The 23,439-nt window shown below is 40.9% G+C and overlaps 4 protein-coding genes and 1 long non-coding RNA gene across 19 annotated transcripts; 2 read left to right on the plus strand and 3 right to left on the minus strand.

The window, feature by feature from the left end:
- On the minus strand, window positions 1-4,763 carry LOC124188552 (carboxypeptidase D-like). 3 transcript variants are annotated; one of them, XM_046581265.1, is made up of 9 exons: window positions 3,974-4,762; window positions 3,723-3,856; window positions 2,715-2,851; window positions 2,438-2,625; window positions 2,048-2,224; window positions 1,815-1,933; window positions 1,452-1,631; window positions 1,135-1,227; window positions 1-390 (listed from the first exon to the last, which is right to left on the minus strand). In XM_046581265.1, exons 1-9 carry the CDS (start codon window positions 4,281-4,283, stop codon window positions 280-282), a joined length of 1,449 nt encoding a protein of 482 aa, XP_046437221.1. In that variant the 5' UTR covers window positions 4,284-4,762; the 3' UTR covers window positions 1-279. The 3 variants fall into 3 exon arrangements, with proteins under 3 accessions (XP_046437221.1, XP_046437219.1, XP_046437218.1); XM_046581263.1 differs by having other exon boundaries at window positions 1-414; XM_046581262.1 differs by having other exon boundaries at window positions 1-1,227; window positions 3,974-4,763.
- Window positions 4,764-8,414: 3,651 nt separating this feature from the next.
- LOC124188553 lies at window positions 8,415-10,408 on the minus strand. The gene is made up of 3 exons (XM_046581266.1): window positions 10,386-10,408; window positions 10,084-10,302; window positions 8,415-10,020 (listed from the first exon to the last, which is right to left on the minus strand). The coding sequence occupies exons 1-3, from the start codon at window positions 10,389-10,391 to the stop codon at window positions 8,512-8,514; spliced, it is 1,734 nt and encodes a 577-aa protein (XP_046437222.1). The 5' UTR covers window positions 10,392-10,408; the 3' UTR covers window positions 8,415-8,511.
- A 1,033-nt stretch (window positions 10,409-11,441) lies between these two features.
- LOC124188554 lies at window positions 11,442-15,250 on the plus strand. Of its 7 annotated transcripts, none has more exons than XM_046581267.1 (13): window positions 11,442-11,586; window positions 11,718-11,912; window positions 11,964-12,028; window positions 12,110-12,172; window positions 12,421-12,881; window positions 13,327-13,456; window positions 13,527-13,628; window positions 13,692-13,922; window positions 14,000-14,101; window positions 14,165-14,303; window positions 14,366-14,580; window positions 14,644-14,787; window positions 14,850-15,250. In XM_046581267.1, exons 2-13 carry the CDS (start codon window positions 11,720-11,722, stop codon window positions 14,967-14,969), a joined length of 1,965 nt encoding a protein of 654 aa, XP_046437223.1. In that variant the 5' UTR covers window positions 11,442-11,586; window positions 11,718-11,719; the 3' UTR covers window positions 14,970-15,250. The 7 variants fall into 7 exon arrangements, with proteins under 7 accessions (XP_046437223.1, XP_046437225.1, XP_046437227.1 ...); XM_046581269.1 differs by having other exon boundaries at window positions 11,976-12,028; XM_046581270.1 differs by having other exon boundaries at window positions 11,469-11,586; window positions 11,715-11,912; window positions 11,976-12,028.
- LOC124188555 (peptidyl-prolyl cis-trans isomerase-like 3) lies at window positions 15,248-16,278 on the minus strand. Its single transcript, XM_046581275.1, has 6 exons — window positions 16,120-16,278; window positions 16,015-16,050; window positions 15,914-15,952; window positions 15,566-15,846; window positions 15,452-15,497; window positions 15,248-15,389 (listed from the first exon to the last, which is right to left on the minus strand). Exons 1-6 carry the CDS (start codon window positions 16,120-16,122, stop codon window positions 15,309-15,311), a joined length of 486 nt encoding a protein of 161 aa, XP_046437231.1. The 5' UTR covers window positions 16,123-16,278; the 3' UTR covers window positions 15,248-15,308.
- Window positions 16,279-17,115: 837 nt separating this feature from the next.
- Window positions 17,116-20,761, plus strand: LOC124188556. Of its 7 annotated transcripts, none has more exons than XR_006872405.1 (8): window positions 17,116-17,388; window positions 18,244-18,439; window positions 18,504-18,640; window positions 18,710-18,857; window positions 19,101-19,260; window positions 19,591-19,886; window positions 19,953-20,385; window positions 20,450-20,761. It is a non-coding gene; the product is annotated as an uncharacterized LOC124188556 (long non-coding RNA). The 7 variants fall into 7 exon arrangements; XR_006872404.1 differs by having other exon boundaries at window positions 17,117-18,439; window positions 20,450-20,559; window positions 20,626-20,758; XR_006872406.1 differs by having other exon boundaries at window positions 17,117-18,439; window positions 20,450-20,559; window positions 20,631-20,758.
- Window positions 20,762-23,439: the final 2,678 nt, after the last annotated feature.

Below are 23,439 nucleotides of genomic sequence, written 5' to 3' on the forward strand. Positions count from 1 at the left end.
TTTGATGATGTCGACTTGATAATGTATTGATTTGATTGTACACAATGTATGATATATAGTCGAAACTCGATTTGAATAAAACGACTGCGAATATAGGAGGGCATCAATCGATTTTTTTTCCGAATAGCGCCGGCGATCTCGCAAAACTTTTCTACAACTCCGTTGGCCGAGAAAAGTATATATATCATAAGCCATACTCCATTGTTAGATTTAACCATATTGAACTTGGCGCCTTCTTTTCATTGCGAAAAAAGAAAAAGAAAAAAGAAAACGATTGAATCACACGAGCAGCAGCAGCGAGCAGAGCAGCAGACCAGCCGATAAAAGGAAATGAAGTGAGATTCCAGAAGATCCGGTTCGAGCCGTTCGAGCTCCGACGTTGACGGCCGGCTGGAAAAAAGAGCTCGGGTAGTCCTGATTCAAAACGCCCACAGCGCGTGGAGAGAAGATGTATGGATGGAAGTTGAAAAGAAGTTGGGCAGGAAGAAGAAGAAGAAGAAGTCGAGTGAGCAGAGGTTATTTTCAACGATATCGAGCCGGAAAAGTTAGTTTAGAAAAATATAAGAAAGCGAATAAACAGCAACCATAAAGACGGGAAAGTAAGCGAATTATATAGATTTAGCAAGTCTTTCTTTTCTCTGAATTATTTCATTTTCGAACAAAAACAATCGTGCAGGCAGTGATCAGCGTAAGACATAAGCGCATCGTGATTCCGCCACCGAAAGCCAGCGGGATCGAAGCGGCACTGATGACGGCGCCGGCCCAGGGGCCTTCGGCATTGTTAGATGGGTGCACATTGTCGTCGTCTCCGTCGTCATCATCATCGTCATCTTCATTGCTGCCGCTGTTGTTAGTGGTAGCGGCGGTGGCATTGGGATTAGTCGGTAAATCATTGGGCGTCGTTTCATTATTGGACGTCACGGCGTCAAGCGTCGCCACCGTCACCGATGTCGTGAGGCTGTTATTATTTGGATTAGAATGGATTCCGCTGGGATCCTGCGTGTTATGACTACCGTCACCGGAGAATTCGTCAGGGTCGGATGGGCTTGTCGTGTCGTTCGTGCTGCCCGACGCGTCCTCCACCGTGCCCGTCGGGAGTAGAGTGGGAGAGGATGACGTGCTTGAGAAACTTACCGCTAGACGACGCAGCGTGACGTTCAGCACCGTCGCCTCGTCTCCCATCACCTCGAATGGCTCCTCGTAAGACTCGTAACCCTCAGCCGAAACCTATGGCCAAATCATTTTAAAACAAACCAAATTGAATTAGCCATACGCAATAATCTCTCTCATTTAAAATAAACAAAGAAATTCATAATAATTTAGAACATCCCCAAGGAATCTCCCCAAGGTAATTTGGGAACGCCACTTGAACTAGTTCAAATTGCGTCACAAATCTAAAAATAAAGCGCAACGAACACGCAATAAAAGGGACCTAGCGTTGAGAGATATACCTGGAGAATGTAGGAGCCATTGAGAAGTATCCGCCAGTATTCGCCGTCTGCCGTCGTGTTGAATTCCCGATGGCGCCCTTTGACGCTCATCTGGGCTCCGCCGACGGGCAATCCGGATTCTTCATCCATCACGAACCCTTTGACACCGCGAAGTGCTTCGTACATGTAAAGAATGAGAGCCTGCGATGGCCCAAAATGAAAAGGACATTCGTCAGTTCAACAATGTATAGTCGAATCACGTACTGTAGGATAGGATTTTCACGCCGTCCGAATTTGTCTGTTGACTTTGACGTTGACAAAAATTTATATCGAGTTCATTGTACTCGCGTATCCTATACGGCTACACTCCGCATAACATATTACCTTTCGGTTATCCAGCCAATGTTGGCGCAGAGTGGAGGCCATTGGATGTTTGCAGCAGGAAACTTCCAGCGTGATCTCCATCGTCCCGTGGAATATGTAATTGTAATCCTGCATCCCGCCTGTCACGAGATACAATTTTGGCGTGTCGTTATATAAGAGTTAACTTTTGCAATCCGCCAAACCATAGAAGTTGATTGTGTCTGACATTTAGCGAAAAGGAACGCGGAACTGACCTACGAACGTGTACCATTTGGCACCGTTAACTATCCCGCCGACGAAGCTCTCCGATTTGGGCTTGCACGGCTTGCCCATCCACATGGTGGCGTGATTCTTGGCGTAGACGGCGGCCAAGTGGCGGAACACATCGTCGTCCGGTGTCGGGTTCTCTTCTCGTTCGAGCATGTGATTGGCTGATCCGGGCACAAAATAAAAAGTTCATCACCATCATATAGAATCCGACATGAGAGAAACAAACAAAAACGGGCAGATTGAATAGCAGTTCGTTAGCGGGAAATATTGTATAACATGTGTGTGTGGGTGCTAGAGGCAATTTAGATTCATCGCCTGATTTAGCGCTTGTTTATGGTGGAGTGGGTGTGTGCGTGATGTGTTGTTATTATTACGTTGGCTGATTTGATTCTCGTAGGGGTAGGAAGCGACCAGGGCCCCGCCGTGTAAGCCCGCCGATAAAACGAACGGAACCTTCGACATCCATTGAATTACGGCTCTGGTTTCCGGCTGCAGGGGGAAATGATTGTGCTGGAAGTGATCGGGGAAGTTCCGATTCAAGTCGTAATCCTTCTGGTTCTTCCTGGTGATGAGATTAAAAATACATTTGTGGCGCGAGATTTGATTTTAAATAACAGTAAAATCAATCGAATGCTGTGGAATGCAACTTGCCTGCCTTTGTCGTTGGAGCAAGTTCCTTCCGAGGATTTCTCAAAGCCGTCCGGGTTCATGGAGACAAGAAAGTGGATCCGGGAGTGATCCAACAGCAACGTGATCACCGGATCGTGACCGTACCCCGACACCAAGTGCTAATCAAATACAACGTATAGGGGGGATTGTCAAAACAAAAGGTGAACGCTAAAGCATTTTGGGGGGGAAAGAAAGAAAAGGATCGAAACCAACAACACGATCGTAACAAGATCAAATAGAGACGGCCGTCGGCAGAACAAATAAAATCGGCTGTCGTGTAACTCAGCAGCGCCCGTGTTATATAATAGAATCGTATAGACTTTCTAGACTACAAATATATTCAACCAACTTATTTAAAGTTTGTAATCAAATTGTCAAAACTGGCTGCAATCCGTTTGACTGAGTAAGTCGTGAAATAACCATCGACTTCAGTTTTCCCGAATCAATAACAATAATAACGTAGAGGAAAAAACAAACTACCGGGTGTAGTATATATTTCCTCCATCATCACGCCTCTACATATAACCTTCGCTGAATGCCGGGCCCATTTCTATGCAAATTGTTTCGATATTGCGTCATCGTCACTTTCGGAGAATTATTCATCGCGTACAGCGCCAAAAACAAGACGATTTATACAACAATCGTTTTATTGCTTTCGGTCTCGACGCTAGGGAATAAAAGGCGCAGCAGTTTCTCCCGGCGGTTATTTACTATTTGTACTAAAAAGAAATGTATATAGGGTCGGCGGGAATTCAAAAATCTTTTCTTGACAGCCCTACGTCGTCGTCGTACAAGAAAAAATGGCAATGGCCAGAAAATGTTGGTTTTTGTTGATGCGCCCAACTGGGAATGAAGGTCAGCGATGAATGATCATCGGTGCTGTGGATGGTGCACTGCGTTTGAGCGTGTATTCTCATATATCTAACCGCACGTTTTTAAATTATGGAAGAGGAAAAGGAGATGAGTGGAGAGACGGATGATTTAACTTACCAGGATGAGATGTAAGAGGATCTCTTTGCTAACGGGTTCGTTGCCGTGAATGTTGCCGACGTATTTCATCTCTGGTTTACCCGCAACGTGTCGGTCGGGCGTAGACGACACAGCCAACACCCATAATTCTTTTTCTGTCGGTCATGCAATAAAGACATCATCACATCCGCACTATTATATTAGGGCTGCAGGCAGGCAAGCTGACTTGCTGCTGGATCTAATTGATTTGTTAATTATACGCGGAGACTTACTCAGAACAGATTGGCCGATGGAGTAGAGATGCGTCAATCCTGGGTAATGGTAGGAAACATTTCGCAGGAAATCCGTTAGCGCCGTGTAGTTATGATAAACGAAATCCAGTGGAACAGCCGGCGGCGGCGGAGTGATGTTGATCTCTGATTCCACGCTGCTGTAATACTCGGAACTGGTGAATGTCTCTTCATCCGTCAAAATGGGCGAAACTGAGGCGGCCTCGTGTCCGATGGCCAATAGCGACAGCGCTAATAAGGCCAACATCATTCCTCCCGATGAATAACGCGTGAATCGTTTGCAAAATAACATGTCGCTCGAGATTCTATAGTCTTGTTTGTTTTTTAAAACATTCCACTCTTGTGTGTGTAGACCCGCGGTGGTGGATCTGGGCTGCTGGCCCCGACGATTGATCAGCTACTGCGGGTTTGATCCTCCTGTCGCCTTCAGTTTGTTCTAGCGTGAATCTCAGCGGGAAGCCGTCGACTTTCCCTTTTTGGCTCTTTGTAAATTCGAATCCCTTTTTTGAAAACGGCGCTCTTTTTCTTTCTCTTCTTCCCCCAACAGCTCTCACACACGACACGCTACTATATAATGTTGTAGACAACACAAAAGCACAGCAACTGTATATAATCGCCGCAGATGCGGGACTTAAGAAACAGCCAGCGGCTGGATGTTATTCGGATCGCAACGCGGCGCGGGCGAGTGAGAAAAACACGGGTGCGGGATTGTGCAGCAGAGGTGGTGGAGGAGGCGGGAAGCGCTGTCGACCGCAGAGAGGAAACTGAGGCGCCCACAGGATCCGTTCGACATCCAAAGTGTTGGCCCTAGTGCCAGGACAAAATAAGAGAATTATTTTGATAGAGAAAAAAAAAGGGCCGGCTAAATGGAGAGAAACAAGGGAGAGAGAAAAAAAACGGATGGGCGGAGCTCTTCTGTCGCTGTGTGTGTGCGTCTCATTTCTCTTATCAACCAACTCCACCCCCCCCCCCCCCAAATCGCCGCTCGTCTTCTTGTGGGTTCTCCTTGGCTCCGCACTCTCGCAGCGCGGGTCTGATGCTGGCAATGATGTCACCTATATGCGGCTCTACGGCGAATTTCTAAATAGACTTAAGATATTTTCATCCTTCAGAGCAGATGCGAAATGGGAATTTGCCATCCCGTTGACAATCGCATTACTCCTGTGTGGGATAGTTCTAAAATCGCCAATATAATCCATTTTCGTGTTTATTGATTCAACTTTTATAAATAAACTAGGTTTTGGGGATCTCGGTTGGAAGATGGTCGCATAGAAATGTTGTTTATTTCGCCTTGTTTGAGTGAAGGGCAAACAAGCGTTCTAAAATAGCCATCAGACATGACAGTGGGTCTTAAAATATGTAATCGGCTTGTCATCGGCAAAACGGTCGGGCGGCCGTGTTGATATTTGTGCAGGCGTCCGACCGACACTTGAAGAACCCTTGAGCGGGCCGACGACTGAACGTCTTGTATAATATATGGCATTTTATTAGAGGTCGTAGTGTCTATCTTATTACAGTGTATGCCGTGTTGGGTAACAGGCGCAAATAAGTCAAACTCGACGAAAGATGACAAGAAGTTATTGCGTTATTTCTAACGAAATGGGGTGGTAGCCCATCTTTTTCTCCTCTTTTTCATTACTGCCGCAAGTATATCGTCTTGCTCCTCCAATATTGAACGTTGAACGAAAGTGCCGACTGAGAAACGCGCATTCTTCGGATGCGCTTTTTACTCTTTCTAGACACGTTCTTCCAACACATAAATACTGCCATGCCATGCTCCAGGGTCAAAAGTTAGTTATCTATATAGAGATGTACTATTATTCTTTCTAGCCTATTTGTAAAAAAAAATTACAATTTCCAACTGGATGCTCGGCTCGGTTCAACACGCCAGGAGAGTATATGTAAATATGCATCCATTATAAACGCTAAAGGGGGGAAAACTCCAAAGGAAAAAGAAAAATATAACGAAGGAGGGCGCCTTCTGTTTTTTACGCTACATTATCCACTACCGTGCGGATAACACGGAACGTCTCAAACTCGAAGCGCAAAGCGGATTGCATTAAGTATAAATATTTTATCTCCTACATACAGGTCCTAGTACAACATTGTCTAGATCGAACTATCGAACGTCCTATGCCTATTATTCTTCAGTCCCTCGCCCCCGCTTTAATGGTTGTACCGTACAGTTTCCCCCCAGCCATAGGGTCTAAGTTTTCGACGTGAATGTCTTGGGGGAGAAAGGAAAGAAGAAAAAGCGAACGTCGAGTATGTGTGTCTGGAGAAAATACAGATAGCCCACTATAAAAGAGAGCAGACTGGCTTTGGTAAGTCAAAGTATAACGAGACCTCGAACGATAAGAAGAATGCCATTAACGATGGGAATTGCGCGGCGTTTCACCTAGATTCAACCGCTGCAATCGTATGCTGGCTCCTGCCATACGGGCCCGCACTAACCTACTCTTTTCACATCATCCTAATAAATTTTGGGATGCGCAACTGCTCTAGTATCAGTTCGAAGCTCTCTATAGATATTCACCTAAAAAAAGGAATAAGAAAAAATCAATGGGTTCAATGTTATTGGAAAATGACGGACCCGCATGTTTGCGCAAAGAATTCCCGATTTGCCATTAGCGAATCGTGTCGGCATTGGTTTGGCTGATTTAATCTCTCTTTTTTTTTAGTCGCTATACGGCGACAGCACGTCCATTGCGTTTCCAACTATGTCTCCCACGTCGTGATAAAGAAGGGACGACGGCAGCATATCAAAGACGTCTATAATTAATAGGCGGAACAAATGGATTCCGGCAGAGAGAAGAGCTAAGCCATTTGGTTCTCTTATTTCTCGGGCGCCATGTCGGCGCTCCAGTTATAAAAACGACGAGAAGCCAAAATGAATGGGTCGGCGAGAGAAGATAAAGAAAATAACGCGCATATCCATTTTGGAAATAGATGAAATCCGTGAGAGACACAAAGACGGCGAGTGCTAGACACAAAAAACGACGCGTCGAACATTTGTATTGCGCGCCCTTAATTTGTCTTTCTCTCTCTCTTTTCTCTCGGGAGAGTTGCATATGTGCTGGGTCTGAAGAAGAACAATACATAAAAACCCACAGCTCTTCCAGCAGTCTTATTCCGACTCTGAGATCCGAAAAGAGAGATAATGCATATGGATGCCCTAGTGCACTCGAACTCAACCCGCGCGTCAACAAGCCACGGATATTCTGTTTCCATGGCGCCACTAAAAACGCTTTTTTGCGTTCTTCCTCTCTCTCTCTCTCTAATGTGTGGCCGCCTCAAAAGAAAAACGGATGCCAGTATCTGGCCCGGGCTGATATTATATGTATTATGTTTTTAGAAAAATGACGACGAAAATAGGAAAAATGAGTGCAGTCGACGGATAAGAGCAAGCTAGCTTATTCGATTGTTGTTGTTGTTGTGTTGACGTCTTGACTGGATGTACAGGAGTTTGGGGAATGAGGAAACGTGTGTTATATCAGTACCGGCGGAGAACGTGAGTGCGCGGAATGCGGTCGTCGTCGTGCATGTTTTCCCATTTGCTTGTATACCACGAACCTCGTTAACCCCAGAGCAATCTGCGGTGTATATATACATTGGTCTAGAATCGACTAGAATTTGTTAGGACATTATTTTGTGTTAGAGCAAATCTCGATTGATAAATCGATGTGTGGATTGATTAGTCTTGGGCTGTTGGGAGTTTGCTGCTCCACGACAGCGGGGAGAAACAAATGATAATAAAGTGAGATTGAGAGGAAAAATGATCCACACGGATTCCAACTGCTGCCCAGCAACTATGTAGTAAACATATTGTTTTCGTGGTAGATAATGTACTAGGACTGTATATGATGTGAGGCATTTTCTTTCACATCCCCGATTCCATTATCGACTTAACATTTTTGGCAAAAGGCTATGGGGTTTGTGTGATAAGTGGAATACCAATCTCGCATTCCTGGTTTATCGCAGATTTAGCGAATGATAGTTCCAAAAATTAAACTTCCATTCGAAACACTTGTCAAAGACACTGAAGGTTGCGACCTTTCACAAAAATTAGATTTCAATATCAAACGGTCACATCTGATATGGTCAGAGGTCGGTCTGGATAGCTAAAATTGCCAAGAGTTGTTGGTGAATTAAGTGGGCGTGACAAGTCCCTTTATCAAAAGGAAGCAGTTGTCTCACCGGGGATTAGTCACACATTATTAACAAATTCATTTTCTTGTTAATGGGAGGAGATTTTGGGTTTCTCCCAATCGCGCTTGTTTCGCCATTTTCTAGAAATGGTTAACTCATAGATGCGCTAATCCATCCGATAATTTGAATTCCATCAGGAATTTTCCTGATGGATGGGCTTTGTCATTGCCCATATTACTTACATAATACCAATAATAGTTGTGAATTATCATCATTTTTGTGATTGAACTTGCGTGTATTCACTCCTCGAACCCTCGAACACAACAATAAATAAAAGCGCATTAGTAGTTACAAAATTATCACACATGATATCAACATTTGAAGCCAAAGTACGACCAGATGGAACGTTGAGTCTTAGAAGGTTCTCGTTTAACCACTTTGACCGATGGTTCGATTTCATAAGATGGACGGTTTTTCCAAGATTTCTTTGATGGGAGAGACTTGCCTTGGGCTTGGTTTGATTGGCTTTCAATTTGAGTAATATTTTCAATTCGTCTCTCACGGTCTGATGGCTTCGACATCTTAACAGCGGGAATCGATGCCTTCGCTGTCTTCGCAATCAACGATTTAGACGTACTGGTGGCAGCAATAACTCTCGGGTGAATTGCTGGGTTGTCAAGAACATCCGGGCTAGACATCCGACGAGGAGTTTTGACGATGAAGGATAAAGATATTGCTTCCGGCTGGATCCTCGGGACGATGCACGTTACCAAGTAAGGACTATCAGGCATTGGCTCGTATATGTTTCGAATCAGAACAACTTGATAGGAAGATTGTCCTTTACCCTTTTCGTTCACGACGGTCCACAATGGCAACTTGACTCCGTTGTTGAACAAATCAATGTCAAGAGGTTTCATTAAGATTAGAGGTTGAAAGAAACGGGGGAACGACAAATTCATCGCGGCAACAACTTGGAATTCGTTCCAGGGATTTTGCGCGTTGTAATAATCCGACGGAATTGACATGGGAAGAAAATTCGGCTCAAGTGCCATTGATTTTGGAACTAGGCCGACTGGATAACTCTCTTGTTGAGAATTCAAGTAGTCTTCAGGCAGCATGGTTAAAATTTTGAAATTTTCCGGCGCCGTAAACAGTGGCGTCTTCGGATATCTTTCAATGAACTGTTCCAACGAACGGAATAGAATGGATTCGTCGGAGCGAGCGAGAGGAAGCGGTGACGACGGAGTTACGAAGTCAACAGCTGCGGGTTCTACCAAATGGGCGGCCGGACGGACAGGCTGCTGCCGAGGCTGCTGCGGCAGTTCAATAACTGGGCTTTGTAACGAAGGCTGACTACTCGTCCGACTATTGGAAATAGCAACTGGAGTGAGTTTCTGAGTGGCAAGGGTATCAGCCAGTGGGTGGAAATTATTAAGGAGACCTAAACATAGGTACGAGGCCGATGCGAATTGATGGTAGTCAAATGGAATCGCTAAAAGATGGGAATTGATTGGGTTAAAGAAACCTCCTGGAGATCGTAGTCGTGGAAAGGTATAACTGAGAATGCGGGCGTTGGCTGGTAGAGGCTCTGATTTGAAAATGACAACGAGGGGTTGAAAAGCTTCTGACAAAAGCTGATCATGGAGAGCCAGAACGAGTTGAAAGACTTCGGGAATTTGAATATCGTCTACCCACAGCATCTTCGAAGTGATTTGTTCACTTTTTGGCAAGAGGCCAAGGATCTGATGTCCTGGAGTGTTGAACGGAGCAGCTACAACGCTAAAATTTGGAATATATGGGAGGGGCAGCTCTTTGTAGACAGTTGGGCTGAGCTCTTTCGAGGAATCAGAACTATCACGATCTTCAACATTTGGGAAATCCTGCAAGAAAAATAAATTTCATTAGTTGCTCGATAGTGTGAAAACGTGAATTAATTATTTTACCGAAGGACCCATCCTTGTCGCTTCTTGGGGTTCGAAATCAGAAGAGTCAGAGGGAATGAGAACATCAGAAAATGAATCGTCAATGGGCGATAGAACCAAATCGAGAGCAATTGCATCCATGAAAGCATCCAATTCTTCGTCAAGTCGATCGAACGAAATTGTTGGAGAAGTCGAGCTACTGGTTATTAAGAAAGCAACAAAAATAGCTGCTCCGATGGTCTGAATAAATTGAGAAATTTAACAAAGAGAGAAACAGTTAGACTTTTTTTTTTAACTAAACAGTAACAGAGTAAATGTCTTACCTTCATCTTGGAATGTTGGACAGTGAATTAAATGAGCCTTGGCGAGATGAGCAGTTATATACCATAGTAGGGTACGTATTCCGTCCCCTCTTCAAGATTAACAATTTATTCAAAGATAACGGATTCCAAGAACCAATATTATCCTGACATGAAATGACCATATTAATCACTAATATTATCCGCTTATACTGAATGTTCCCTATATTTGAAAATAAAATTATCTGTCAGTTCTTCAAAAGAATTAATGGCCAATTAATATCACTTAATTAAAATACTAATCCAGCAGCACACTTGTTATGCAGTACTAATTCAATTCAAGTGATAATTTCTGCAGTTTCTAAGCACATCCGGGCTTATAGACTAATAAGAATATGTCTTCAGTTTGCTTTATCTGTGCGTGTAACAATTAACTTAGTGTAAAAAAAAGAATCCATTATTGATCGTTAGCATTTGGCTGATGATAGCGGTGGATAAAAGTCCTTGTACAACATGCACTTTCAAGTTTCAATAACAACACGGGTATTACGTATGCGCACGAAAGACCATGAAGGGCATGCACGCTTAATTTTAACAGCATTAGTTCACGAAGTTTTATCGTGAATAGTAAGTCATCAGGCACTCTCTTTTTGCTCCAGCAAAAGACGTATTCAAGAATAAAATGATTGAAAGGTCTTATTAATGCAGATCAAGCGATCAAGTAAACTTATAGCAATTCTAATTAAAGATCGTGTAGAAAAAGGGATCTATTTACAACTTCAGGTCGATTTACATCAACGTCAAATATTTAATTCCCACTTAATAAATAAAAAAAATAAAATAGAGCCATTTAAATTGATCTGCCAGCAAATGTTGTTTTATTGATTGTTTGCAGAGAGCATTGCATTTATTGAATGGTACGTGTAGGTTGGTTAACAATAAAAAAGCACGCATTCCACGAACTAGTCTGAAATTTAAGTTGAAATTCAAGCAGGGAGCAATCAGAGTCAATAGTATGTCCCAATCACACAGAAAGGGCACAGCAGTCTCAATCTCGCACACAGAGACGGGCAGACGGCACACGCAGAGGCAAGTTTATTTTGGTAACGTTGCAACGTCGATGATTAGACGATGCATCATTCTTCTGCATCAAGCGTTTGTGTGTTCAGTGTATTCGTTCTTATAATTTATCACACATTTTGATTGTTTTTTTTTATAGTTTTTGGTAAGATATAGCTATCCAAAATGAATAATTTTATTCCACAGATTCCCTAGATTGTAATCTATCTTTTGTGTTTTACTAATGTGATGTAATGACGAGAAACTTGAATGGTGTTATTGCCTCAATTTAAGTAGACATGGATCGCCACCGCGGGTCTGGTTACCGGAATCCCTCGTCATCAAACTATTCTTCTTCAGATTATTCTGGAAGAAATTTTGATAATAACAATCAGCATCGTAGAACCCAAGGTGACAGTCTTGGCTGGTCAGGCGAAAGAAACCCTTATTCGGCACCAAAAGAGTATGAAAAATATTCTTCATCTGAACGAGGTATTTAATAAATTCAAAATGTTGAAATTGCAAAATTTGATATTTACACAGTTTTTATTATAGGTACCAAAAGAAGATATGAACAATCAGGAGATCATAAAAAATCTTACGATCAAGTAAGTGTTTCATTTTTTCTTCATTATTTCTTCTCATGATTGAAATCCAATTTTATGAGTTACTTTATTTGGGTCTTTTAGCATTCACATAACCAGGACCCTTATCGTAAATATCATCGGTCTGATGGCAGCCACAGTTTTGAAGTAAGTGAAATATTCTTTTGCTACTGAATGTGTGTAGGTGCTAGTAGTACTGCATGATATGATGTTTAACAGTTTAAGTGATGTAAAAGGCATTAATCTAGGAAAATTAATTTTAACCCACAATGAATAAAAATTCAATTCCTGTAAAGTCATGATGAGTCAACCGAACCAAGGAAGGAGATTCATGAGCATTGTCAACTCTCAAATGACGTATTAAACAAAAAAAACTCTTGCTCCCTAACCCGTAGGGTCGGAGTAATCATCTTCACCACCGCCCGCAATACGAGCAAAGCTCATCGAGTAGTCGGGGCCGCAACTACTCCTATGAAAACAACCGTTCTAGCAGTCACGACCATGATTCTAATTCTCAAAGACGATTTAATGACAATCGTCGTTATCAGCAGCGTGGTGCTAGCTCCAGTGGAGGCCACCGAGGAAACGGAGGATTTATTTCATCCCGTGGAAGAGGGCGTGGACGAGGAGCTAATAGAAACCATGGTGCTGGTTCTCAGAATTCCAAAAACAAAAATTACCAGAGCGAAAAGAATGAGGATTCCTCATCCCCAAATCGGTTGTCTATAGCAGAAGAGTCTGCTTGTGCTAGCGACGCTCCCTCGGTTTCGCCTAGCCGTCAACCACCAGAAAATAATGTTGATGCAACATCTGACAAAATCGACGCAGTTCATTCGGAGAGCGACAAATCAACGAGGTAAATCAAATGCAGAAATGATATAAGAACAAAAAAAAAATATTAAATAAAAAAAAAATGAACTTACAAACATGAACCGAGTTCATCAAAACTAAAAGGAAAAAAACTTTAGCCCGGATCAAATCACATGATAACTCTAAAATTACAAACAATTGTGAATTAACATGCACAGAAGCCATACCAAAGTCTTGGAATTGAACTCTACCAGACGCAATGGAACAGCTGAAATCCATCCGGGGTTCTGAATCTATTCCACAATCTCTGTCTTTCCCCAGCCGTAGTTGATTTATGTACCTGCGTTGTTTTTATTACCGCAGTTCCAATTATCAGCTTGTAGATTATTGATTTCAACTCGGGAAACTAAATTAATTTTACTCTTGGCTGAACCCTTGTTTTTTTTTTAATGTTAAATCGATTTTTCCTAATAATTTGTTTACTCTTTCAGAGAAGAAAAGGATCATGGTCAGGAGAGAGAAATTAAGATTAAACAAGATCCAGATGCGACTGCTGACGAAAGTGTAAAAACTGATGATGACCAGCACTCAAGAACAGAAGAAACTGGAAGGAAATCAGAGGTAAAATCTAAAACTATCTATTTGAATATTATTTGAGTATATTTTTAAATTATTTGTATAATTCCCACAGAATGAGCGATCTCCGAAAAGGAAGACAACAGTGAAAGAGTTTCCCGAACATTTCATCAGATTGCAATGCCCTCACTGTAATCAACGATCGATTACATTTAGAGTAATATCTTGTAATATTTTTTTCTTCTTGTTATTGTAAAATAATTATTTTTCACATTTGAAGGAATATATTGTCCATCTTTCTTCGCCACGTCATGCGAAATCGCTTGAAAAGATTTCGCTACAACATCGGATGTCACTTGCCAAATTGAGAACGCGGCAGCGTAAGGAGCAATCGCAGATTGAGGCTCAAACATCTCGATCATCACACAGAGCTCAAATGAACTTTTGTGCCATCTGTAAACTCTGTCACAGTGAGAGTCGTCCAAACCACGAAACCACTGAGCTTCACAAGGTATTTTGCCAACTAATCATATTGCATAATTATATCAAAAAGCTAAGCTGTGTTATCAATTTTGTACTTTTCTTCAGATAATCAAGAACTTTTTAATGCCATATTGTCCAATCTGTCGAGTCAATTTCAAGTCTCGTATGCTTTACGAGAAACACGTTGCCACTTTAACGCATATCAAGGTCAGTTGTGCTCACCAATTTAGCATGGGTTTATGCAAATGATTGGCATGTTAATATTTACAGAACAAGGTAAATATGGAAAAAAGCTATGAACGCCGTCGTGAAGAGGAACGCAAGCACGACAGGAACGGTTTTGAAAAGGACGAACTTGTATTGGATCTCGAAAACTTTATGACGCTTGATGCCGTTGGCAGTGTTGATGGTATGTAAAATTGTAAATCAAGTTGCTTTAGATTTTAGTGATGTTTCATTTTATATAAATAGGCGACGCAGAAAATGGAGTGTCTTTAGAAGAAACTGCTGTCGGTCAGGAGTGTGTCAAGAAAGTTGAAGCATTTTTTTGCGACGTTTGCCAACGATATTTAAGTCGAGTCGAGCCTTTGGAAAAGGGTCTCGAGTTTCATTGCCGTACCCGTTCGCACCATCGCGCCTATGAAGAACACCAAAACGGACACAAAGAATTTGAAAATTGTGCAGAGGTGGTCAAAAATAACAAAATTATGATTGGCTGATGACTTATCTATTTGAATTCTCCAATATAGAATGAAGACGGAACAGAGAAAGAACTGAAGCGTTCAGAAAGTCAAGAGCTTTTACTGGTTGAGGCGGAAAAAGATATTGGAGAAATATGTGATTTGATAGGTGATGATGATCAAACTCCTGAAGAAGAGTATGGCGGTCAAGCTGTATGTAAATTAAAATTTTAGATTTAGAAGAAAATGTCTTTAAGTTTAATGTCTTGTTCCAGTCAGGAGAAGAAAACCGGAATGCTGAAGAAGCAGATGAAAAAAACCAGGAACATTCTGAAGCTACTGAAATCACTACAAATGAGGATGACTACGAAAAGGATGATTTATCTACCAATTAGCCAAGGAAGGATCAGTACGAGTTCAGAAGATGAATTGTTAACCTCCAAATTGACCTATCCCATTTAAGATGAACACAGAATGTAAAGGCGTCACGTAATGTGCGCTGAATTAAGGTTGTTTTTCGACTTATTTTCGATGGATTTTCACAATTTCTGCATTGAAGCTTGGTGGATTTTTACTTATGGCATATTAAAATTCACACAGCTCGACCCTTTTTCATGTCAACTATTGTGTACCTATTGGTGTACTTTGAACATGATATTAAATGAAACAAAAATAATTTCTGTTTTGATGTATAACACCCACATTCATACATAGCAAAGGAGCAGTTCAAACTTTCACTGAGCAAGTGGATTGGCATGAATAGTCACACTGTTTAAATGTATATCTTTCAACGGTCGATGATTCTTCTGGTTGACCTATGAACGAGGATTAGTTAACTCATTAGTTATACATATAATAATGGAGAAGTTTTATTTACTGGTAGTTTTTCCAATTCATCCAGCACATCAAATCCATCAATAACTCTAAAAATAAAAAAAAAAATTGTGTTTTAAAAAAGAGCTTTAATTGCTGTAAAAAATAGATAACTTACTTTCCAAATATTGTGTACTTCAAATCCAAATGAGGCTGCGGACCATATGTGATAAAAAATTGGCTGCCATTTGTGTTTGGTCCAGAATTAGCCATTGAAAGATACCCTCGATTTTTATGTTTTAATTCCTCTGTAAACTCATCCTCAAATTTTCTTCCCCAAATAGATGTGCCTCCTTTTCCTGTGTTTGCTGGATCTCCTGTTTGCACCATGAATCCCTTTATGTTTCGATGAAACAGGCATCCATTGTAGTAGTTACTGGCACAAAGTGCTAAAAAGTTCTGGATACATAATAAGACACTTGTGCAGAAAATAATTTTAAAAAATTCATAAAATTCTTAACATTACCTCTGCAGCCCTTGGTGTTACATCACAGAAAACCTCTATCTAAATGAAAATAATTAAGAATATGATTTATCTTATTAAGAAATATTTGACAAAATAAATACCTTAATATTGCCTAGATCAGTGTGGAGAGTAACAGACTGGAAAAATTAAAATTTTAAAATATTACAAAATTGGAAAAAAAACACATACACAACTCAAATACCAACCATTTTAATCAGATTCTTTGTTACTGTTAAGGGTAAGGGTAAAAAACAAATCTTAAAAACGTTTTTGCTTTTCTAATAAGCGTAGAAAAAGTGGAACACTGGAATCGGTTTTCAAAATGTTTCCTTTTCAAACGTCAAGCTTAAAGCTTTGTAGTCTGCTTGGTTATCATTGTTGCGGATTGGCCGCAAGGAGCAGGCCTCCACAACATCATGAGAACCATCTAACTCCGATCCGTCATAAGTGTAATTTTTTTAAAGAATGTATGATATTAAGCACAAATAAAATAATTAATGACAAAATCTATGTTGTTACTTTATAGGAATCTAGGAACGAACGACATATTTTATTGAAAGAAAATAATCTGTCACCAGAAAGTTGCTGTTTTCTCCCAATAGATGACGTCGGCTTTGGTATTGATAGCCCTCCCCAGATGGCTTCAAATTTTTGATGAACTGCGCGCCAAAAAAACAATTTTAATACTTTAATAGGTAAGTAAATGAGATTGGCACTGGATAACGATATCGTCTAGCTGCAACTCTCAGCGGACAGCGTTGGTTGGTTCTACTGATATAAGAACGTAGAACGGATCCATTCAACGTCCTTTTAGACGTTTATTCTGTAAATTACACACGAATGATGATTCCGTCGTTTACATCCATAGGAATAGGAATTTTACATGGTTTTTATGGTATTATAAATATTTCTAGTAGTTTTCTACATCAAACATTTAAGCGAAAAACAAAGTGCAACGTGGACACCATTTCTAGTAATAGCTGATAGCTCTGATTTTGATATTTGTAAAATATTTATAATTTCCATTCGATTTAATAGATATTTCATCTCACAATATTTGTGAATGATAGCTTTGCTATACTAACGAATTGCGTATAATTGAAAACGCTAATTGATTAAATGATTTAAATCGTGTTTGGGATAAAGTTTGTCCGCCAGGTGATGCGTTGAACAGTTGATGCGATTCCTAAGCACGAGCAGTCGAGCTCGAGCACGACTACGACACATGGCAGACATTGTTGTTGGATTTTCTGGTTAGTTTTCCATTCTTTATCGAATTACAAGTGTATTGCATCGGAATTTCTGATTGGATTAATCAGATTTAACAAGCTTCAAGTTAAGACTTAAGAAAGTTAACTTTACTGCCTGTCTCCACGTAATCGTTGCCGTATCATGAAAATGCCTCGATGTTGACAGGGTTTCTACTACAGCTACATTGACGACGAGAATGAGATGAAAACAGGAAATCTGAAATGGTAATAGTGTATGTAGTTGTAAGATAAATCAAGTGGTTTATCATTTAGTTTAAATTTTGTCCAGTGGTGTCCCATTTTACTTACACATTTTCATTGTTTATTTTACTTAAGTTCAACATCATTTTTATATGTTGAATATAAGTGACATACTGAACCACTTTTTCAGAATATTTGAAGTGGTTTTAGCACACAAGAAAACTGATATCCAAATTAAAACAAAATTATTTTTTTAAAATAGTACCAAGCAATAGTGTTTACTAACTAATGGTTGGTACTGACTGCTGGAGTTAAAGTTAATTGGCGACATCTCCAAGGTTTCACGTTTCATTCTTAAATAGTAGTTGTTGCCTGATTGGTAAGTTTAAATTAAATTAATTACAAGGCATGTCGATACCGAAAAGATCGCAACCTGGTCTCTGATGGCGCGCCAGTACGTTCCCTACCACACGTTCCTTTATTTGGTTACATTTGGGATTTTCACTAGCCCGGTCGAATTTTAGCTGCATAACGATCAAGAAAGTCTAAAACCTAAATCCCAAACAACTTATCTTTTATCCTGTCTCTTGGATTGTGATTTTTTTCTGCATAAAAAGTCAACATAAAAAAAACAGTCTACCGGAATTTGAGCATTAATAAAGGTAAGAAGGTGTGCTGAAGTGTTTTGTTAATCATAGAGATTCTTTAGATTTGTCAGTCGATCTCGGATCTGGAACGGGTTTTTTTAAATTAAAGATTCTAACACAATTTTATTTTTTAAAATTAGTCGTTAAGCCCAGCCGGTTATAATCCTGAACAGTGAACATTTTATATTCACATTTCACACTTCACAGTCGAATTTGCCGCTTTGGCTTTTAGCAATTGCAGGGATGCCAGATGCGGACTTTTAAATTGCAAAACTGAAAATATTGGCAATGTTGCGCCTTGCGCGTTACTTTCAAGATGGCTGCTTCAGTCTTACGCCAGCCTGTTCGGGTACTGCTACGACCTACGAGACATAATTCAACTCAACTTTCTCAACTTATTTTCCCTGGCATTATTCGCCATAAAAATGGTAACTCCTTCTTGTATTCATTTAAAGCTATTAAATGTAAATTTTTTGTCTGGTGCATAAACAGATAACAACATAGTCTGCAATTTATACTTGGCATTTGGCAATTTCATCTTATCATGTGGCCTGAAACTGCTGTTTCCCAAAATGTCGTCTCTAGCTGCACGTATCGGCTGTACGCTTCAGAACAGTAAATGTGATCATGTTTGTACATTTAGTTAGTTGATGAAATTGTTTCTGATAATAATTGTGTTTCTATTTTTCTATTAACAGCATGGTGAAGTTTGAGCTTCTTCATTGCAGTCCAAAGTGCTCATTGATTTGTTGAAGCCAGCTGGCCAAAGGTGTTGCGCTTACAGTCTTGCTACCTGTACCAGTTGGAGCTTTCGTCACACACTGAAACACTTCCAAACAATTTAAAGTAATTAGATTGATCAACTTTTTTGCAGTAAGGCTAAACATTAAATTTGTTGATGACTAGCTCTTTGCTTTATATCTGTTGACTTTTCAGTTAAGACTGTTTTAAAAGCTTGTTAACTGTGTATTCCTTTGTAGTGTTTGTAAAAGATTAGAGATTGCTTAGTTTAATTATGCTTCTGTTATTTTCTTATGTTGCACATGACTTTGTTTTCTTACAGTAATCGAGTTTTTTTTCCCCAAGTAGGATTAACAGTCGCTTGAAGTCTGAGCCTCTTTGTTGCAGTCCAATATGTACATGAATTTTGTGCAGCCAGTTGGAGAATGGTGTGGTGAGCCGTTGCATGCAGACTGGTGCTGGTGTCGTTCGTTCATTTAACTATGGACCGTTCAGTCGTTCGTTTATCGTAAGAAATCTGTTTCCTTGTCGCGTAAAATCGTGTCCACCAGGTGGCGAAGTTAGTAGGTTAGCATTTCGTTATTGATGTCGAAGACCATTGTGACATCTTAATTTGGGCTTCTAACTAAGTGCTTTTGTGGAAAATACTTGTTAAGAGTTGTAAACTTTTGTTGATGGAACATACCAGAAATTCCTTTGCTTATTAAAAACTTGAAATGATTTCTTTGATCATCTTATTGATTTCTTTTTCTCTAGTTTAGTGTACATTTCAAGTAAATCATTATTGGTATCTTTTTTCAAATTTGTTTTACTTCATTTATGTTCTTTTGTTTTGTAGGTTTCCATGGTCAGTTTTATGTTTGAGCTGTTTGTGACGTCGCTGTTTGGGGTACAGTGGTTTTGCAGTCATTTTCTAGTTGAGAGATGCGCTGAAATGGAGCTTGTGCGGACTTGCAGTTGAACATCATACTTTAATGTGTTATTTGCCTATGTCGGTGTCCATGCAGTCTATGTAGTGTTGAACTGCTGTGGCAAAATAATCGATATTGCCTGATGGCTGTCGGGCTTATTTTATCGGCAGCATTTTGTTGATATGTTGTCTCTTGCTACCTATACGGCTGTACCGCCATTGAGGTAATGCTTGATGTACAGTCTCATTTAATTATGGACTTCAAGTTAATATCTCCGTTTTCATTTCAGTTGATTCGTTTGCCGCCGTTCCCTAGACTTTAAACACCGGAGGGTCATAAGCTGGAAGCCTTCTATGACACACTGCTCTCATAATAACTGCTCCTCGGCTCTCTTCGCTCTTTTTCCGGTTTCTCTTAACCATGGCCGGGTAATCTCCCTGGTCGAGTCAGTCGGGCAGTGTCTCCCCCTGCTTGACTGGCTGCTGTTTGTACTGGACGGTTTGTTTAATAAATAAAACAAGTATAAAAAACCATATAATGTTTTCATTTTATAAATTGTTATTAATTAATTAAATATAAATAGGTAACAACTTGATTAACAAGCATATTTATGTAACGTTGTTTATTAAACAGACCGTCCGATACAAACTCTTAGTTAGTACTATTGCTCAAAAACTGATTCTCTTGAATCAGCAGACTCGAGTGTTTATAGCGCCGCCAAGGTAGATATTTCTGAATGGTACCCGTCTTGTCAACTGCTAATGATTCGTGTTCTTGGTTTGACAGAAGCTGTGTTGTGTGTGTTGATCGTCTCCACCATGCACGCGATAATCAAGACCAGCAACGTCTTGATCAAGGAGAAGCAAAGAACGACGATGTAACTACTAAATAGCGGGGTGGGTACCGCTAAATTCATTCTTAGTTGAATGTCGAATCGCTAATAGCATTGTTGGTTATGGTAGAACAGTTTTCCACACTGGTACGCTGTATGACGTCGAGCATTGCCAAAATGGAAGTGATCTTTGAAGAACTGAGCGTCTTCAAAGCCAGCAATGTTTCTTTTTTAAAATTACTGTGGTAATAATTCAAGATGATGAAGTCTAATTAGGTAGAAAACCTTTCTGAAAAGTTTAGGAGCCATTGTTAATTTCAATTGGTGTAAAGTGAGTTTTAAGCCATAATCATTTGGTATTAATTTTTATATGGGTTGTTGTAGACCCATTCCAATCCCCAGCAACGTAAACCTGCAGAAGGAAAGGCACGTAAAACTTGTCATGCAGTGGTGTAGAGGTTGGGTGAGAACGGGATGTAATACATAACCATTTGGTATTCATTTTGAATTTTGATATTGGTTGTTGTAGACCCACCCCCAGCAACGACAACCTGCAAAAGGAAAGGCACGTTAAACTTGTCAAAAAGAGGTTGGGTGAGAACGGGATGTCTTACTGTTACATAACCATTTTCATTTTGATATTGGTTGTTGTAGACCCATCCCCAGAAACTTCAACCTGCAAAAGGAAAAGGCAGTCCGCCTGTCCTTCACATTCGAAGGTCACGGAGATCATTGCATAAAACGTGTCATGCAGTGGTGTAGAGGTTGGGTGAGAACGGGACGTGTTTCATCATTTTCAAGCAGCTACAATAGCCGCAAGGCTTAAGAGGTGAGGGTGATCAAAAAATCGTATAAAAGGAGAGAGAAAAGGCGAAGGTAAATCAGTCGAGGGAGCATCTCCGACACGGCAACAACTGCAGCGCTCTGTCTGTCAGTTCGCATCCATGGGTAAATATTCTGTCTTTTACATAGAGTTTGGTATCAATCCTTCTTTTGATTATGTATGCCTGTTATTATGTAATATTTATGTTAAAATTTATAATTGTCTAGCAAACTATGGTGTAGTGCTGCTGTTGTGTGTTGAATCTTTGATGGCTGGGTCGACCACTGGTGTACCGATGTTTTCTTGGTATGGCGGATACCAAACCGCAACGCCGCCGCCTTACTACCCAAAAGCAACTTACGCAACGACCAGTTACTGCACCGAGGTCTTCAAGTACTACACCACTAAAACACCGGACTTTAATAGCACAACTTACGCTGCCCCGAGCCACTACACTGACGCCCTGAAGTATTAGTCTGCCCCGAGTTACTACACCACCAAGGCGACGGAGGATGACTACGCATGCTGCCCATCCTCCGAGGCTCATATACCGAGGCTCCTAAGTATTACTTTGTTCTCATCTACTTATTGCACCGATTTTCCTAAATACTACTCTGTTCCCAGCTGCTACACCGAGGCTCCCGCTGATTACTACACCGAAGCTTCAAAGTACTACTCTGCCCTGATCTACACAACCATAACTGAGGCGGCCAAGTATTACGCTGTCCCGACTTACTGCACAGAAGCTGTCGTTCGTACTACGTTGAACAGGAATACTACACTGATGCTCCAGTTCACTACACCACGACCTACGCTACATCGCAGCCCCCAAGTACTACACCGAAGAAGCCGCCTACAACAACGTATGCTGCCTAGTTTACTACACCGAGGCTCCCAAGTACTACATCACTAAGGCACCGGAATTCTACACGTCGATACATGCTGCCCCTGCCTACTACACCGAGGCCCCGCATTACTACAACACTGAAGCGCTCAAGTACTACACTACAACCTGCGCTTCCTCGAGCTTCTACACCTACGTCCCGAAGTATTAGTGCGTAAAAGGAGTCTTCAAAAAGAAAAGTGCCCGAACTGCAGTGCCTTATCTGTCACCAACTGCTTTCCTCGTAACCGATTCGCAATTATGGGTAAATATTCTTAGTTTTACATTGAGTTTTGTATCAATTATATTTTTTTCTGTTTGTTAATATGCCTGTTAATATTTAATTTTAATGTTTCAATTTATTTACTGTCTAGTCAACTATAGCGTCGTGCTCCTGTTGGGTGTTGTAGCTATCGTTGATGGCTGGGTCGACTGCTGGTGTAGCGATGTCTCCTTGGTATGGCGGAAACCAAACCGCAACGCCGCCGCCTTCCTACTCGACTTACGCAATGACCAGTTCCTGCACCGATGTCTTCAAGTACTACACCACCAAACCACGGGAGTTTTATACCACAACTTACGCTGCCCCGAGCACTACACTGATGCCCTGAAGTATTACTCTGCCCTGAGTTACTACACCATCTAGGCGAGGGACGACACCACATGACTACGTATACTGCCTATCCTACTACACCGAGGCTTCTAGGTATTACTCTGTTCTCAGCTACTTATTGCACCGATTTTCCTAAATACTATTCTGTTCCCAGCTGCTATACCGAGGCTCCCGCTGATGTCTCCATCAAGACGGTCGAATACTACACTGAAGCGACAAAGTACTACTCTGCCCCGATCTACACAACGACAACTGAGGCGGCCAAGTATTACACAGTCCCGACTTGCTACACCGAAGCTGCTCTTTCGTGCTGCGTCGAACAGAGATACTACACTGATGCTCCAGTCTACTACACCACGACCTACGCTACACCTAGCTACAACACCGCAGACCCCAAGTACTACACCGAAGAAGGCGTCCATACACAACTACGTACGCTGCCTAGCTTACTACATCGAGGAATTTAAGTATTACTCCTCCAAACTGCTACCAAAATGAGGTTCATATGTATTACATCAGCAATTCTTCCCACCTTGTCACCACTATTTACGCTACTCCGAGCTATATACCGAAGTTCTAAAGTATTTTTTGGATTTGTTGAAAGATTATTGAAATACAAGATTGA

This window comes from Daphnia pulex, chromosome 2 (assembly GCF_021134715.1).
Source record: "Daphnia pulex isolate KAP4 chromosome 2, ASM2113471v1".
Taxonomy (NCBI): Eukaryota; Metazoa; Arthropoda; class Branchiopoda; order Diplostraca; family Daphniidae; genus Daphnia; species Daphnia pulex.